The following is a 19,263-nucleotide window of genomic DNA, read 5'->3' on the forward strand; positions in this document are numbered from 1 at the left end:
ACAGGCAGTATCCAATACCCAAGAGTCTGAATTGGAGGAACTTAATGACAAAATTGTATGTATCTCATACATACCTTTTGGTGCATCGCTTGCACCTGCCTTTATAGTTGCAAGATATAATTTGCAATTTCTTTTCCAGTGTCCTGCCTTGCCGCAGTGAAAGCAGGTACCCTGTCCGGAGACTTTCTTCCCCTTCTTCTTCATCTTGCCACCCTTAGGATTCAGTGCTTTCTTTGAATCCTTAAAACCTGACTTCTTCTTAGAAGTTTTACCCACAAGAAGTGGAGCCTTTTCTTTCTTAATATGGCTCTCAGCTGTCTTAAGCATATTTAACAACTCAGGTAAGGAGGTATTCAGTTTGTTCATATGATAGTTCACAACAAACTGAGCGAATGACTCGGGAAGAGATTGCAGGATCAAATCCTGACTTAATTCTCCATCCATCACAAAACCAAGTTGACCCAATCTAGTGATCAGATCAATGACCTTCAGGACATGGTCTTGTACGGATGATCCCTCAGTCATTCTAGCATGGAATAACTGCTTACATATCTCATATCTAGCAGTTCTACTCTGTTCTCCATACAACTCTTTAAGATTGAGGAGTATGGATTGAGTATCCATGCTCTCATGCTGCCTCTGCAACTCATTGCTCATAGAGGTCAATATGATGCACTTGACAGTCAAACTGTCATTCTTCCACATCCTGTATGTGGATACCTCTTCTGTGGCATCATCCCCAACTTCTTGTGGTTCAGGGATGTCAAGAATATAGGAGAGTTTCTCCTGAGTGAGTACGATTTTTAAATTCCTCAACCAGTCCACATAATTGGGATCGATCAACTTGTTGGAATCTAAAATTTCTTGCAATGATAATGAAGATGCCAAATCTACAATAATTAAAGAATATTACATAAGCAAACAACTCATATTAACTCATACAATTAAATAAGGTCTTTAGATTTAATTGTACCTCCCACTATTTTATCGAACATCATAACCCTCTACTATGATGAACGAGACATGTTATATTTATCTTAGTGGGATTGAGACCTTAATTTCTCATAATGATCTTGTGTTAACACAACAAACCCTTATGAGTTCATAGGTAGGAAACTCTTTCCAATTGCATCTCATGCAATTTTCAATATTATATTTTGGCCTCTAAAATATTATTAGCCTTGTGTTAACACAACAAGCTATAATATTTTAGTTAAGTTAGATCCTTCGTTTCAATACAGTCAAATTCTAATATAACTGTCCTTGTGTTAACACAACAAAGCAGTATATTCAAAATTGCCGTAAGCATCTTCTATGCACCAGGATTATGTTATATCAATCCTTATGACAAGCCTCATGTTAACACAACAAACTAGCCATAGTTCATGATGTAACATTAACCTAACATGAAGGAAGACCCTTAATAGTGTTTTCAACATTAGGGTTTTTCAATATCAAGATCGCTTAATCAAATTGGCCAGGTAAGTAAGGTGGGGGTCCCCCCGTTGCTTTCCTTAGACATCAATAAATTAGCCAGGTCAGACAACGGAACCAATTAAAAAATCACCTATAGCACTTTCCTAGACACCAATTGATCAATTGATCAAGAATTGGTTAACCCATAGTTGCATATCACTACCACTTAATATAATTTTCTAATGAGTGCTTTTATTTGGTCTCATGCACATTCTAACTACATAATACCCATTTATGTATCAACATTAAAATTTTCTACATGTGCAAGTGTAACATATGGACATTCATCATCCTAGGACAACCTTGCAGTATAATTCCGTTATGCTAGGACAACCTTATGTCAAGATGATGAAGTGGTGAATGATATATGTATTATTTCATATCATCATATGAAAGCATAAATCATTTTATAGTATAAATCATACTATGGATCACATAAATATTATGTATATATGATTGAACCAAACAAGGCTGGCTCTGATACCACTGTAGGGTTTCAGAGTGGGCATGCACAGTGGAAACATAATGGATTTCAAAATTTTAATAAAGAAATCCTAAATATTAAACCCTTAAACCAGTATCTCCTTGATGATTAACAATCATATATAACATAAATTCAAGATTAAATTTAAGTTATAGAAGAATACCTGCAGCGCTTAATCCAAATTTCGGCAGAACCTCCATCAGGCGCCCAAGTGTTCGTCCTCCAACGGTGATCCACACAGGGCTATGATTAGGACACCAACTCTTTGAGATGATTCCTCCAAAATTCTCACTCTGAGGATTTTCTTGAACACCAGGACCTCAAGACGCTCTTCCTCTTCTCCTAGCCTTCCTATCCCTATCTTTCTTCTCTCCTTGTCTTCCTTAATTCTCTTCCTAGACTCTTATCCTAAAATCGGACTTGTCTTTTCTATTTTTGGACTTGTCCTAACGAGAGAAGGAAGAGACTAATTGGACAATAGGGAGAGGATATTAGAAAGAAAGGAGGAATTGGAAATCTGAATGAATCCAATCCCTCGGTGCACCCCCCTTTAAATACTTAGCGATGGATTGCCTTCGGGAATTTTTCGCGCCCCTTCCACGCGCCATCTCGCATCCATCAGAAAATCTCACGTCTCCTGATGAATTCTCATGCCTATCTGGAAGTTTTTGACACATGGCAATCATCGGGAAAAAATCCAAGAGACGCTTCATGCAGAAGGACTCTTCGGAACATTTTTCTCGATGATTCTCCGATGAGTCGCGCAGCTTCGCATGGCATAATTTTTTTCCACTACCCATCAATGTAATTTTGTCCATCCAATGGCCAAAAATTAAGGCGCTAACATGAGAATGTCGTGGAAAAAAATTCAAATTAAAAAGTGGTGTGACAAATGGGTTAGAGTCCTTCACAAGTTGGACTCTTGGTCAGGTGCATGGATCAGGCTGACAGAATTTCCAACTTCAACGAATTTCCACGATTAAACCAGAAGGAATTTTAACTTCAAAAAAATTCCTGACGCTCAAATAAAGTTAGGAATCATCCAAAAGTTTATTTCATCATGGAACATAGGATAAGCTCGAGGATGAGGCGTCCCATCTTATGGGATGCGAAAACTGTTTCTGCACACAAAAACTGCACCCACGCACAAGAAAAAATTTTTGACTCGTGGAGAATTGGTTTTCTGGCTCCAAATTTTTGGTACATGCAGCAAAGGGCTGAACCAACTCAAATCCAAAATTGATTTGAATTAATTTGGCTTTAATTAGCCCAATCTGAAATCAATTTTAAACCCGATTCGAAACAAGGAGCTAGTTTTTTGCAACATGTGCTAGCATGTCAATTTTGCAAACATGATCTAATCCAATTAGATCCCTGATTAATACCCTTTGTGTGTGACCCATTGGGTTCCACATCTAGCCAGCAAAAGGTCCGAGTTCAAGTCGATTTGATTTGATTAGAATTTAATCTAACCGATCTAGATCCAATCGAGCTAACCCGATTTCAGCAATTAGAACTCTTTCTAATTGGTGATTGAATTAAACTCTTTAATTCGATCAAACCCATAAGACAAGATTGACGTCTAGCAACGTATCATGTCTATCTGGAAGATATGAAATTTTTGATGAAAATACCAAAAATACCCTTCAGTGGAAAGTTATCGTGCAATTTGATCCTGCGATCTCCCTGCACCCCGAATATGACTCTGGATATGGAAGATGTCAAATCCAATATCGTACTCATATTTCTCTCAATCTTATATGATGATTCAATTAATAAAATATTAGAAACTCTTTCTAATTTTTATTTTGCTTTGATCAAAGGCTTCCTGAATCATCAATCGATCAGAACAAGTAGGATGCGATTTCCTCTTACCAGGAGTGATCGATTCCATGTTGACCTACTCACAACCTCCATACACATTCTACCATATCTAGAACACCCCGTACATGACTAAGTCATGAATGAGTATGAACCAAAAAATATGGATTCATGTATACAAGGTTCTATGGTAGTCTCAGGTCAAAGAATTACATGCACAACTCCCACTATAAGAAAACATCTCTTGATAGGTAAGTAAATTCCATAAGATGTTTCTTAAGTCGGATCAATTCAGTGAACTCATTCTCTAATGAGCACCCACTTCCTTGTATTAGTGTCTCACACAAGTGGCATATGAGATCTGCCACCCTCTTCATCGAGCATACATAGAAAGTGCTAATCCATTCGGAACATTGATCTCCTACTCAATGCTCCTATGACTAGAAATATTCTAAATCAGGATTTTTAGGATTTTAGGTCTCATAGGTATGATCTCATCATAATCCTAAATTTATTTTCCTGATTTATGGAGTTCATCATAATCATTACTAAAGTAAGATGCAATATATGATGAAAATGCCTTTTATTATTTAAAGAGTCAATACATAAGTCTGAAAGATTACAAGAAAAATCCATCAAAATACAAATTTCGATTGGCTTGTAGGGCATATTCCTTTGAATAACTGCAAAAGAAAAATCAAAACCTAATTAGTATATAAATTGATTAAGTCTAAAGATATTGATTTTAGTCTAAAGGTTCTTTCACTATTTTATTCGAATTAATAGCCTCTATCTTCAATTCGAAGAATTACACTAATTTTCTAGTGGGTATCAAAATCCTCATAAGCTGCATATGGGCTTGAGTGTAGCTCGGCCAACCTCTGTGCATCCATGGATAGGTTCTTAACTAATTATTTCACCAAACAATTTCCAGCATTTAATTTTGCCCTACACACCTCTTCAGCAAGCGTGTGGTGCCTCTATTAAAAGTGCTGGTTAGGTCCAACCATTAACATGTCAGAATTTAGTGCATCTGACAAATGAGTGATCAGATTCGAGTGTGGCTCGACCAACCTGATCATCATCAGAAAGACAACTAAATCAATATATTATGAATGATAATTCTGACAGTCAGATGAGCATCAGATGTGTGGTGCCTCTAATGATCATCTAAACTGTTGGATCCATTATCATCCAACTTAATAGGAGGCTATGATTTAGTTATCATCATAACTATTTCATTTTGAGTGACCTAATAATTTTAGAAGATTTAATTAGATGAAATAAAAGATGAAAAAAGACTTGATCAAGTAATCTTAATCCTCTCACTGACTTCATTAAGTCAGATCAAAGGAGATTAAGCAAAAGCTGGTCCAGCCCATCAGTCATAAATTCTCACTCTGACTTCACCAAGTGATGAAGAAGACTTTAGATAAGTTGAACTAGAGGCACCTCAATCAGTCGTACTAATTTTTTAATTAGCATGGGTCAATTCTAATCATTAAGTGATCTAATCAAAACATGATTCACCATATTGGCCAAATAAGTGAGATCGGTGAGAGAGATATGCCATTAACTCGTCAGACTCAATCTATGCGAGTAGTTCTCAATTAATGACCATCGATCAAGACTGCCAAACTTATCTTAGTCACCAATTGGTTAGTTTCAATTTGATCAACTTATAGATTTGGGTTCGATCGTGGAGCTACAATCAAAGTCCATCTTAGTCTAATCAAAGACATGGATTTGACCAACTACAACTATTGAGAATTGGTCAAGAGAAGAATTGGTCTAATCAGAATTAACTATTAATTAGATTTGATCAATTACTAACATAGTCCATTATTAATGATTTCTAATCTTAGGTCTAATCCAGTTAAATGGACTTGACTCGAGCTAACCCATAAATCCATAAATTATGAAATTTCTGCCTTAAATTTTTGATTTTCAAATCTAGATCACTTAATTCACAATTAAGTTTTAAGCTAACATGGGTTGGGGTTCGGTGTTTGGCAATAGTTTCAAATTTTGTAAAATATTTTCACAAATTGTCATACAAACATATAAACTTTAATTTTAAATCTAACATACAATATATCAGATCTAAAATAAAAAATTTTCAACTCTTTTCATTGTTCATCTTCATGGAAAAGACCGCTCAGCACCTTTATACACCATAGAAGAACTCCATCAAATAGGAGGAGAGGGCTGTAAAGCCTTATTTTCTCCTATAACCTATAATCGGACGACTATGAGGATCTATCCTATTAGATTATTGTACTACTCAGATTTTAAATTAATTATTTAAATCTAATCTAAATAATTAAAATCAGATTATATGCAAAATATTCATGTCAAGAGATTATATGCAAAATATTCATGTCAAGAGCAACGAAGCTTTGATAGAAGCTCTGATACCAATTGAAGAAGAAATAGGCAGTTCCAATCATGTATTTTTACATTTTTACAGCGGAAGATAAAAGATTAAACACTTTAATCTCCTACACATGCTTTAAATCAGCTCTAAACTATTTTTAAGAATCTGACATAAAAATTTTATATACAAAATCTGATGCAAATAAAAACTAGATCGATCACATCGATATCCTGAATCAGATCTAACTTTTAGATCTCATCGATTGAGTTCAGAACTCATTATTTTATTGCAGGTCGATGATATCCGCTACTGATAGGCATGGTACGAGGCTCTTCTTGATGTCGAGCAGCCGCACAGATCGTCCGGCTCTACAAATCATCCACTCGAAGTGCTGATCGGATCATTTTTTTCGAAAGTGCTAGCTCGCGTTGAAGGCTCTGGATGGCTGATTCAAGCTTTTTTTTGGGATCATTCGAATACTTTCAGATCAGAAGATGAAGCTTTACGAGGAGATGGTGGTGAAGGAGATTGAAACAAGACTCTTTTGTATTTTTCTTCACACAAAAGACTAGAGTCGAAACCCTAGAACCACCCAAGACTTCATGCCTAAAAAGGAAGGCCGCTTCCTCTTATTTTCATGCACAGAACCCTGCCCCTTCTCTGTTTCATGCCCCCTCTATCTGAGAAACTCTTTCCACAGTAAAACTTAACCCTTGTGTCGCACAAAATAATAAGGTTTTTAAAGATGGGATGGAAAAGAGATGGGATAAGGATTAAGTGGTATGATCTAGTTTGAATTCAAACCAATTTGAATTCAAAGCTCAACCAATTGATCCTTATCCACTTGGGGCATCAAAGAGGCGAGAAACCTCAGATTGGCATGGAGAAAAATCATGCAAGAAACCATTTCATACGTGGAGAAAAGTGGTCGGCGATTAAGGGAAGAGTCCAACTTGTTATGGACTCCGACTTCTCATTCAAGTTCAAACTATTTGAACTCAAAATTAAAACCAACCTCATCCAGAACCAAAAGAGATCAGATGTGGGTGCAAATCCTATTCTGGGCGTGAGAAAAAATTCATGCAAAAATTTTCTCGCATGAAGAAATAGTGGGTGCAAAGAAAGGAGGTGCAAAGGACTTGATAAGTTCGAATTCGAAATTGATTTCTCATCCAATTAGACCATTAAACCTAATCTAATTGGGTAGCAAATAGCCTCGATTAAATCTTCATGAATTCAGAAATTAAGCGAGTTCAAATTCTGATCAAATCAGAAATCGAACACCTTTAGCGATTAGGTCATCTTATAACCTAATCGGGTCAAATCAAATTGAATTCAATTTAATTAGATTTGATCCAAACTTTAATGCTCAATCAAATTGAGCTAATTAGCAATCTAATCGCTAATCAATTTTCTTATAATTCATCAATAATTAGTGAATTAATTTATTGCACCTCTTGTACAGGGTTAATCATCAATCGAATTAACTATTATATCTTAGAACGATTCTTAATCATCGATTTACCACATGATCAATCAAAAATTTTTTTTGAGTGCGACTCCATAGATTCGAATCTAAGCTGGTAGAACAGGAATAATCTTCCTATACCAATCAAAGTGATCATCTAGTAATGATACCCGATGTCCGGATAGGTCAAAAGATTGCAAAGCAACATTCAAGAACTTATTGGCATATAGTTACTGTATAATTCATCTCTTTGACCCAAATGCCCAAGATGATCTAGGATTTAACTATCAATCTGGAAATGGTCATCCACATTGCATTTTAATTTTTAAAATCCATCACATGGATTATCCCGGTCGAGGTTTTACTGAATTGAAACACACTGATACATTAACTCTTATTCAGAGGGATCAATTCTATCTTGACTCACACACTGACTACGTAAGTACTTGACTATGTCCAGAAATATTTCATCACTGAATTAGAAATTCAGATAGTTCGGTACCAAATCATAATGAGTTGTTTGCAAGTCACCGTGGTGATCTTATGTCGGAGGGATATTTATATCTATATTCTTCGCGAGCTACTTTTGACAGCAGAGTGCTCAACAGTTAGGTCACGTTCAGTAAGATGTACTCCTATATCTCACTTACATGCCATGCCAGTATCTCCACACTTTTTGATTAAGAAGACAACTAACGCACATGGCACACAATGATCTATACTTGATATAGCTATCGTCCTAATAATGGTATATCATTTAGTTGTAAACTAAGATTTAAAGACTAAATGATATATCCTCCTATATCGATTCAAATAGTCCTAAGGATTTCATCACAAAATAGTAGTTCAAATAAGATGAACACAGAGTAATGAGAAAATCAAATAATATTTTTATTCATTCAACAATTCATATACAATTATAATGATAAGCACAACCGTCAACAGACTGATGATTGGTTTTGAAATCCAATTCTCAACACTTAGAACCCTAACAACTTTTTAGGATACCTTATAAAATGAGCCTTTACAGACCTAGCCTCTGACTTGTCTGCTTGTTGTCTTTCAACTTGGGCTGACAACCCCAAATCTTGATCAAGATTCGATTTTTTACCATGCCACATCTCATATGATGTGGTAGGAATGGATTTAGAGAGAATCCCATTCAATAGGTTAAAACATGTCTTTAAAGAAATACGGGTTAGTGAGTAAACCTCATAATGGTCCGGACTATATCCAATAGGGTCCTTTTCCTCCTCTTCGATACCCCGTTAAGGTGTACTTGGAAGAGTCCATTGTGAGTCTATGCCATTTTTCTTGAGATACGTTAGAAACTCCACTAAGGCATATATCTTTTCAATCTCATCGAAGAATCTTAAGGGTTTTTTAATTTTTTTTCTTTACCTCATATCTAAATTTTTGAACTTTTAGACTTCAAATCTGTCTTACACATGTACCTATATTATGAGAAATCAACGATAAAGATGATGAAGTAAAGAAAATCACCCTATCCAGCTCATCAAATGGGCTGCTTACATTTGAATGTATTAGGAAAAGTATTTTAGTGGTCCTCTCCTCATGTCCCACAAAGTGTAGTTTGATTATTTTTTCTTGAAGGCAGGATGCACAAATTGGATATGACTCGAAACTCATTGAGCCTAGAAAATTATCCATTTTTTAGTTTGTATATCTTGTCCTCTCCAAAATGACCTAATCTTAGGTACCACCTATACTTATGGTTTATCTCATCCTTAGATCTCTCAGATCCTGTGGCACTCACTATTTGCTTGAATACATTAACATGCAAACAAACAGATCTGACAGACTTTCACAAGGTGTGTCACTTTTTTCTTTAGGCTATCTAGGTAGAAGGACAATTTCTCTCCGTGTGGCTGTCGGCATTATAGTGGAAATATTTTCCCTTGCTTGACGCCTTCTTCTTGAGAAGATTCTTCTTTTGCTCATTCTCATATAGACCTTTTATTCCAATAGACTCTTTCTTGGAATCAGATGCCATGCTACGGTAAGAATATTGCTTATTGAACTTTTTAAGATCCCTTAAGTGGTCACCAATATGTTCAGCAATTTCCTTATATGCTATCAAAATTGTTCATATGGTAGTTTACAATAAACTGACCAAAATGAACTGCTGAGGGACTGCTACATCAAATGCATTTGCAACTCCTTATACATGGTCATCTCGAGCTTCTCGAGCTCTTTCAGATTCTTAATCATTGTCAAACAATGATCATGGACGGACTGTCCGAGTGCAGTCTAGCTCTGCTCACCATACAACTCTTGCAGGTGAGTTATCATAGTCCTAAAGTCTTGATATCCTCATGTTGGGCCTTGAGGCCAAGATATAGCACTTAACCTAATTGCCGTCATCCGTCCATTTATTAAGTGCTGAACGTTTCAGTTGTTGGACGATTTGGTAACAAAAAATCTTGGTCTAGAACATATCCTAATCTTTTTTGAGTTCAAAACTATTCTGAAGTTCCTAAGCCAGTCGTTTGTAGTTTATCCTGGTCAATCGGTTGAACCCTACAAATCGGGTTAAGGAGGTTTGAAGCTGAGTTATGAACTAAAGAGAGAAGAGGATTCTAATTAGATATTTGTACTTAATCACTATTTGTTCTAGGGACTTTAAAAAATAAATACTATCTCATTATTTTTTAGATCTTTCACACTCTCCTGTGGAGATGCAGAAATCCTTATGCGACTAGGGTTCCTAATGGATATTGCGGTCCCATTGATATACGTGCACCTCATCATGCTCGATTATTAGGTTACGCTATATCGATGAGTGGACAACTAATTGTCCAATGATTCTCAAGCATGATATAGCGATTGGTCTTTAAGTCATAGAGCCTCAACGTGCCCATTTATTGGTCCAATCTTTAGTTAAGTTAGACTCATCGTTCAACGCATAGGTAAATCCATCATTAGATCCGTCAATATGCTCGTTTATTGAGCCTAACCCCATCAGTACCTAACAACATCTCATGTTAATAGGATGGTTGCATTTTTTCGATGCAACTGAACCATTTTAACTAGCTGAGAACAATCAACACCAGTTAGACGTCCGCACTCCTACAACAGTGGAAGATCTAGGACTTAATATTTGTGGGGAGATTTGATTTAAGTCTCTTCTACGTAGTCATATACATCTAATGTAAATGGCTAATCTAGTTCAGATTAGCACATCTTATGTCTGACTAATCTAGTTTAGGTCAGCACATCTTATGTCTGATTAATCTGGTTTAGTTCAGCACATCTCATGTGTGATTAACTTGATTTAGTTTAGCACATCTCATGTCTGATTAGTCAGGATCAGGTTAGCACATCTCATATCTGACGATCCTAGTCGACATTGGTGAACATGAATGACTAAGCAACCTTATGCAAAATTTAATCGACCAGATTAGTTAGGTAAGTGAGATTGATAGGAGGATAGCCGATGCTTGCCTTAGATACCATCGGAATGACTAGGTAAGCATGCTCCCAATTAAAAATCATCGGTCGAGACTTGTCTTAGACACCAATCAGTCAATTAAAATTGAATGGGTCAGTCTAGCTACTCAGGCTCGATCCACTGAGCCAATTCGATCTTAAGTTAATCAGTTTGCATCAAAATGTGAATCGATGTGACCAGCTATAAGTAAGCTCGATCTTGAGCCCCTTTAATCTAATCCTAATCAACTATTGATTCGATTCGACTACTCAAATCGATGAGGATTTAATCTGATCTAATCAAAAACCCTAATTGTAGTTCAATCACTAGATCTAATTGTTCAATCCATACCCTCATGCACAATCTAAAATTTAGATTTTAAAAATAATTTTTTTGATTAGGTTTAAGTGCATGAATATGGCTTATGATCTCGAAATAATTTCAGATCTAAACTTAATGTCATATATTACATATATATTTATTTTAGATCTAGAATTAACTATCATATATCGCATATATGAAAATTCAAATCTAAAACTAACTAAGCACATATCATATACATGTAAATCAGATCTAAAAAGAAGATTAAAACTAATTGAAAACACCTTTTCAAGATCGTTTAGCATCTTAATTTTAGATCTAACAATTTAGGGTTAACTTGTTTTGGAAATGGTTTTCAAAATCGATAAATTTTTCGTGGTTCTTCCTCTTGATTCATGTAGGCATCCCTTCCACCATAGTCTCCTATGATAGGATGGCCTTTACCATGATTTTCGAAGAGTATTAGGCTGTGTTCGCTGTATCGGTACCGGTCAGCATGCCGGTATCGGATCGGTACGGTACGATATCGGTATCGTACCGTACTGACACACGGTACGCCCCGGCATACCGGCCAGTACCGGTACACAATTTTTTTCGATTTTTAATTTTTTTTTGATTTTTAAAGTTAATAATTGATAAATACAATCTCAATATGGCATTATATTGCATATTATTGACATATTTGGGTTCAATTTGGAGTTAGGTTGCGGTACAAAGATTCTTGATTTAAAATTTCAAACATATATTTTTTTACATTATATTTCAACTATGTCATCTTGAAATTAAAGGAAAAATATATAAAATACGCATTAAAATGTATCTAAATATTTAAGTACAAAGCCAAATAACTGATATACGAACCTTAAGATGTACTCTGCATTTAATTTCTTGTCGAGTGTTTGTGACGCTCGTAGATATCTGGATCATCAACATAGTTTGAAGGGACATCAGTCCAACCCTCTAGTCAAGCTGCATCGTACCTCGAATATTCATCATCCCATAAGGCATCCTCTCTGGATTGTAAGACATCTCAGGCCTCGCTAAAATTCTGACTCTGAGAAGTATCCTCGAGATGATGGTACGGTTGTGGAGGAGTGCATTCAAATATGCCAGTAACAAAATCTGATTCTGGAGTTGCTCCAAACTGCATAGGGTAGTAACCACTAGAAGATGATGCCTCGGATGCACCATATGCATATGGATCATAAGGTGGCTGTGGATAATAGGATCCATAATGCGAGGATGATCCAGATACATCCATGGATCCTACTCCACATGCAAGATCGTCCGCAGCTGCATCATGTGCTGGACGACCTCTAGGAGCCCGTCGTCTATATGAAATCGGCTCCCCACGATCTCTACCTACTCGTCCACCATGATCCCTATCCTGTGTGACATGCGTAAACTGAGACTCACCGGTGAATCGAATATCACCGTGGCTGTCTCATAAACGGTGGTCTCCTGTCCTCCAGTTCCTCCCTGATCATCAGATCCATGGCTACTACTACCAGTATCATCATCACTCTTTCTGGTGTCCGTATCTGAACCAGATCGCTCCTGTACTCTCGAGAGTGGTGCACGTGCAACTGTCTTTTCCTTTCCCTCCCTTGTGCCCCTCTGTGACTGAGTTTCCTGTGATTGGGAGGATGAATGCCTTCTTGCTGGCTGTCGGGAGGAACTTCTATACATCTTTCACTCGAATCTCTGGGAAGATGTATCGGATAGTAGTCATGTGATGAATGAGTCCCTTGTGTCCTCTCAGACTGTGGCTGATCAGCTGGAACCCTATGTGGAATATTTTTTTCTGCCCATTGCCCTGGATCCACTCTGATCTCCCTTGCCACCACACTGGCTGGTTGTGGAGGGGATCCTGGCTCATCAAGCTCTGGCTCCTGCTGCTGACCTGCAAGCCATTCGATGATCGGATCGTCATCCTCGTCGGCATAATCATCCAGCATCGGATCAGTGTACTTCAACTGAACTTCCTTCTGAAACATTTTAGCCTCAACCTCAGATTGTAGTGAACATATACAAGATCGTCGAGGCATTTTTGTGCCAGACGATTTCTCTGTTTGCTGTGGATAAAGGCAAAAGTGGACCAATTACGCTCACAGCCACTAGCAGAGATCGTCTGAGAAAGAATACGGACAACCATATGTCTCAAATTTTCTGCTGACGTTCTAAAATGAATCCACCATTCAGCTACAAAAATAAAATTATATATCAAATTTGATGATATTATTAAGCAAAATTACATATCAATCTACATTGCTCATTATTGATATGTAATTTACCTGGATTCATCTGCTTTTTACTTACGACTGCTGATGGGATTCCAAAACTGTCTGATCCCTCTTTAAACTGTTTCGTCTGAAATAAAATATATTTATTATTTATAAATATATCAGATCGAATTCAGTTGAATAATTACATCTGTTTTAAACTAGCATACCTCTTGCAGACACAACAACGTGATTTCTGGATCGGACACCATCTTATATATGACATTGCGAAGAGCAGCAAGAAGCTCGCTATCCATATCTATCCCCGGAATAGTATACTGAAATCTCGGATTCAAGTAATAAGCTGCAGATAAATTTCAAGACTGATTAAACACAATTTTATTTTCATGCTTCGAAAAAATATTTTAAAACATTCTTGAATCCAAACTTACTAGCTAGATACAAATCTCTGCCCATCTGATAGTCCCAACGGCGCTCAATAATGTTAATAAATTTTTGAGCATGTTTGGGATCATTCTCACTGATCTGTTTCTTTGTCCTCTCCATCATGTAATATAGGAAGCCCATCTGGGGGTATCTCTCGCTGTCCTCGGCGCAAAGCACCTCATATAAAGGCTTGATAGCCTTCACTATCTTCTCAGTCTGCTGCCAAAATGACTGACTCGTCACCAAGTTCTCCATATGACTTCCATCAGTGCCGGCCCTCGCATATCTGCTCTCCTACCACTCGGCACTGACAAATATCTGACGTAGGGCTGTTTTCTTCTGAAGAAGACTATCAAGTGCTTTGTAGTTGGTAGCAAACCGTGTGATATCCGGTCGTAAGATCTCCCCTCCAGTATACGTCCGCATCAATGAAAGAACCCATGTATGGTTGTAGATGAATCTAATAATGGTTTGGGCAATCTCCACTACCTGCTGCACCCTGCGAATCTTTTCGATATCCATCAATATAAGATCAATGCAATGTGCAGCACATGGGGTCCAGTATATCTACGGTCGCTGCTCCATCAGCAACTCTCCGACAGTCTTATATTGTGATCCGTTATCTGTGATGACCTGCACGACATGCTGCTCACCCACTGAATCAATCATCTCCTCCATCAGACCAAGGATATATGTGGCATCGTGCATCTTATCTGAAGCATCGATTGATTTGTAAAAAAATATTTTTCTATCACAGTATGTTAAAAAATTAATGATGCTCCTCCTAGTAGGACCTGTCCAACTATCACACATCACTGTCAAACCGTATGTAGGCCATTTATTTTTGTAAGAAGCAATCCATCTCTGCAGATCCTTCTTATTGCTGTCAAAAAGCTGACCATAGATGTCCCTAGGTCCTGGAGGATCTACACCCTAGCCGGCAGCCTCTATGGCTGAAATAGTAGATCGGTAGTAAGGATTGACTGCTGCATTTGCTGGAATATGGCTGAAATGAAATCATGATCTAATAGCTCACCACATCCTTCTTCTTATCTTTTTTCAGCATACTGTCAATTCTTTGCTGCTTTGAATCTTTGCTGGACAAAGCATGTGGATCCAAATCCTGAATGCTGGCTCCTGCTGGAATATCTCTGGAGGACCTCCTACTGCCAAAAGCTCCCAACAAAGAAGACATGCTACGTCTACTCCCTCTACCACCAGGCTCTCTGACTGAGATAGTCCTCTTGAACTCGAATTCTCCCCTACCAGTCGCTGATCCAGATCCTGATTCGTAGCATGATGGTCCGAATCGGTCTCTGTACCGGGCCATCTCCTCCTGTTGGTACTGATCCGTCAAGCTCGCATGAATGGCAGCCTCAATCTGTGCCTCATCATCTGGAGCAGAAGCCTCATCTGACTCTCTAGAGTGATAAGAAGGTGGCTCTGCAGCTCGACGGTCTACTTCGATCTTTTTCTGCTTTGCCCTTTCCTTCGCTGCTTTCGAATCAGCAAAGTACTTTTTCATCAATTGTCGGACCTGTTGCGGATATTTTTGACACATCGACACATCAGGATAACCACCAGCTAGATGCTGCTTCAACCTAGTCACTCCTCCTCCCTTGAACTCTATGTTGCACCATTTGCATCTCCAATGATGCCGAACCGAGAGCATCTCGCCATGATCCCAACCGATGTCACGCTCTTGATGTTTCTTCTTACTCATTTCTGCAGATATAACAAAATACTAATTATTTCGAATTACCTGTAATATAACACTAATTACATATATTTTTTATTTGATAATATTTTTTACTATTTAAATATTTACAAAAAAAATTTCAAAAAAATCTCAAGTTAGATTCAAATATTTCAATTGTTTTGAATCATTCTAAACATTATTTTCAATTTCAAAACTAACGCTGATTTTTTATTTTTTATTTTTTTAATAATTTTTATATAAATAAATATATACTATAAAATAACTGATTAATTAAAGTGAACGAACGTCATGCTCTAAATTTTTTTCTTATAAATATATGCAAGTATAACAAACAACGATAGTTTAACGATAATTAAAATAATTATATATAATTTTAAAATAATTTTAATAATTATTTTAAAACTTATAAATTTTAAATAAATATGTTATATGCTTCAAATAATATTTTTAAATTAACTAAAATATAACAATATTTTTATATATTTTTTATTTTATAATTAAAATTTTAAATTTAATTAATTAAAAAAATATTTTTTTAATTTCAAATATTTGAAAAAAAATTAGAAATTAGATTTAATTAGTTTGAATCATTCTAAACATGATTCTCAAACTCTGATTTTTTTTGTAAAATTTAATTTTTTTAATTTTTAAATAAATAAATATTTAAAAATATTTAAAAAATATATAATTAATAAAAATTAATAATTTTGGTGTCATTATGTAGATCTTTCAAAGATCTATCACATATAATTAAATCATCCCAAAATCATAAGATTTTGGCATGATTTTATCTTATTTTCATTCTTTCTCATTCTTATCCTATTTTTAACAACAAAAATTAAAAAAAAAAATATTTACTAAGAAAATAACACATTATCTTACCTCCGGTCAAAGATCAGCCTCTCGAACCACTCCTGCAATTTGACGAAAATTTTTTTTTTCTAATTTTTCGGAGGTCTCAACGGTTTCGTTGAGACCTTCGGACCCTCGGGAGTTCTCTGAGACATCTCAGAGAACTCCAAAGTAGGTAAGGCTTTTTATGCATGTGATCTCCGACCCCCCCTCCCTCCCCCCTCGTCACTTTTGGCACATGGGGTGTCGGTACGGTTCGGTTCACACCGAACCGGACCAAACTGGACCATACCGTCCGGTTTTGGACGGTATGGAAGCAAACCGGACCGAACCACTGGTTCGGTACCGGTTCGGGCTGTTTCTCGAAAAAAAGGTCCGAACCGGACCGTTTGAGCACCGGTCCGGCTCGGTACGCCCCGTATCGGGCGGTTCGGCCCGGTACGGCGAACCCTGATTAGGCTATTAGGTTTTTAATTCCATACTAACATATCACATATGCATGTAAAATGCAGATCTATGTATCATATACATGAAATCTGATTTCAAATCTTATTTAAATCAGAATAAATTAATCTAAATCTGAAACTAACTTTCAGATCTAAAGAAAAATCAGATCTGAATTTATTTTATACATGTTAAAAAATATGTGGCTCTGATACCACTATTGGTGTTCTAGGTGATAAGCATGCAGATTTTTTTCTTAAAAAAATATATAGCAGAAAGATAAAATTAAAATAATTTTAATTTTATTCATACTCGGATCTAATCCTACGATCACCTAGGGATCATTTAGCATGCCATGAAACAAATATTTCAGATCTGAAAATTAAAACAGAAAAGAAAGAATGATTACCTTAATCGCTATCCTTTTTTTTTTTACTCGGATCAGATCCAATGGATGTCCGGGGTTTCTGTCGGACCGCATAAGCATTCGGTCTCTGCTGGTATCCACATGGAGATGGTCTGATCGAAGCACCGAGGCTATCAGAGTGCTAGCACCTTGCAGGCCTCGCTCTTTGAGTTGGATTTGGACTTCTTTTAGATTTCGAAGAACAGGGCTGCAGTACGAACCTTTCGCACCAATCTGATGAGATCTAAATAGGACACCATGAAGAGATGAAGAAATTTTTTTCTTTTTCTCTTCCTCTCTCTCTAATCTCTCTCTCTATCATATCAGATCAGAGAAGTGGGGGGTGTTGGGATCAAGAAGGAAGGGAAGGGAGGCATTGAGATGTTTCTTGCGGCAAGGAAGAAATGCTTTCACAAAATACCGCATGCCAATTACTTCTCTTCTTGGAGCAATTCAGGAGTTAATCCATATTGACACATGTCTCAAATTTTCAATTCTTGAGAATATGGGTCATTGACCATGAACTTCTTGGATGATTCTAGAACACATTACTCTAGAATGAAAATAATTATCTATTTTATTAATTTCTTAAATCAAGTACAAAAATGTCCTAGAATTAATACAATGTGTCAGCTAACAATTAAATTTTCAGATCATACATCCAACATTATCAAGGTAATTTAATCAAATCATGATCAAACTATTGTATAAATGGTTCAATAAAAATCATAGATAATCGAATCTAATGATATCCGGATCTAATCAAGGTGGGTGCTGGCATACTGTCCGACGACCATGGATCAGGCTCCTCTTTGATAAGGTCAAATTGATAATCATTGAAAGAAATCTTTTATTGGACCATTACCTTCATCCAACATTGCTTTGATGTTGATTTTGGCGAACATGTTGACTCCAGATTTCTAGAGAAGGAAGGATAAGAGGTAGTATGTGGAAGAAGCTTGGTTGGTCGGCTTCAAAGGAGAGGTGAAGCCCTCTTTTAGTGGCCAAATGGGAGCTTGGAATCAAGAAAAAGACTCTCTCTTTCATTCGAAAAGGGAGTCTTGGTTGAAGAAGGAAAGAACTCCTTTGGGAGGTCTAATTGTGGTCAGATTAGGTTCTTCGCTAGCACATGTTTTTTTTTTTTTTTGGTCTAGCAAAACTGGGTTGGGTACTACACTTCTCGACTCTAAGAATCCTTGGAATGGGATTTTAACTCAGCAGCTTTTGAGATTTTGAGTAGAGTTGCTTTCAAATGCCGGAATATCAAAGTTTGTGTTTGCATGGTATCATGTGCTAGTGTGTTAAAATACATCTTAAAGCATTTAAATTGAGAATCACCTTATTGGTCATGATCAACATATGCTAAAACATGTGTAAATTGAAAATCAATAGATTTTAATATTTTGACTATAGTAAGACATAGTCTTATATCATTTTAAAGATTCAGTTTTCATCCACATGATGCATGCATTAAAGAACTTCAAAGACATGATCTTGTTTTCTAGGTATTTTTAGTCACATGAATCATGATTAATGGTGTAAATTTTCAATTTGGATGCCTATTCTTGATTTTAGAGTTATAAACCCATTCCACTTGAGTGTAGCAAAGGCTATCTTTCATTTATCACACACATATTTCTTAAATATTTATCATCTATTCTGACTGCAATTATAAATATATTTCTTATTAGTTTCAGTTCTTTCTTCAAGGAACCACATTTAACTATCTGAGCACATGCTTGAGTCCGAGCTGAGTATGGTACCTTGGCTTGGC

The 19,263-nt window shown here is 36.5% G+C and overlaps 2 protein-coding genes across 4 annotated transcripts in view; one reads left to right on the plus strand and one right to left on the minus strand.

Moving 5' to 3' along the window:
* LOC105035615 (transcription factor TGA2.2) overlaps positions 1–19,263 on the plus strand; it is a 110,366-nt gene that overhangs the window by 86,248 nt on the left and 4,855 nt on the right. The gene's annotated exons all lie outside the window — the stretch shown is intronic.
* On the minus strand, positions 15,092–15,790 carry LOC140856011 (uncharacterized). Its single transcript, XM_073253193.1, has one exon. The coding sequence runs from the start codon at positions 15,788–15,790 to the stop codon at positions 15,092–15,094; it is 699 nt and encodes a 232-aa protein (XP_073109294.1).

The sequence above is a fragment of the Elaeis guineensis genome, chromosome 3 (assembly GCF_000442705.2).
Source record: "Elaeis guineensis isolate ETL-2024a chromosome 3, EG11, whole genome shotgun sequence".
Classification (NCBI taxonomy): domain Eukaryota; kingdom Viridiplantae; phylum Streptophyta; class Magnoliopsida; order Arecales; family Arecaceae; genus Elaeis; species Elaeis guineensis.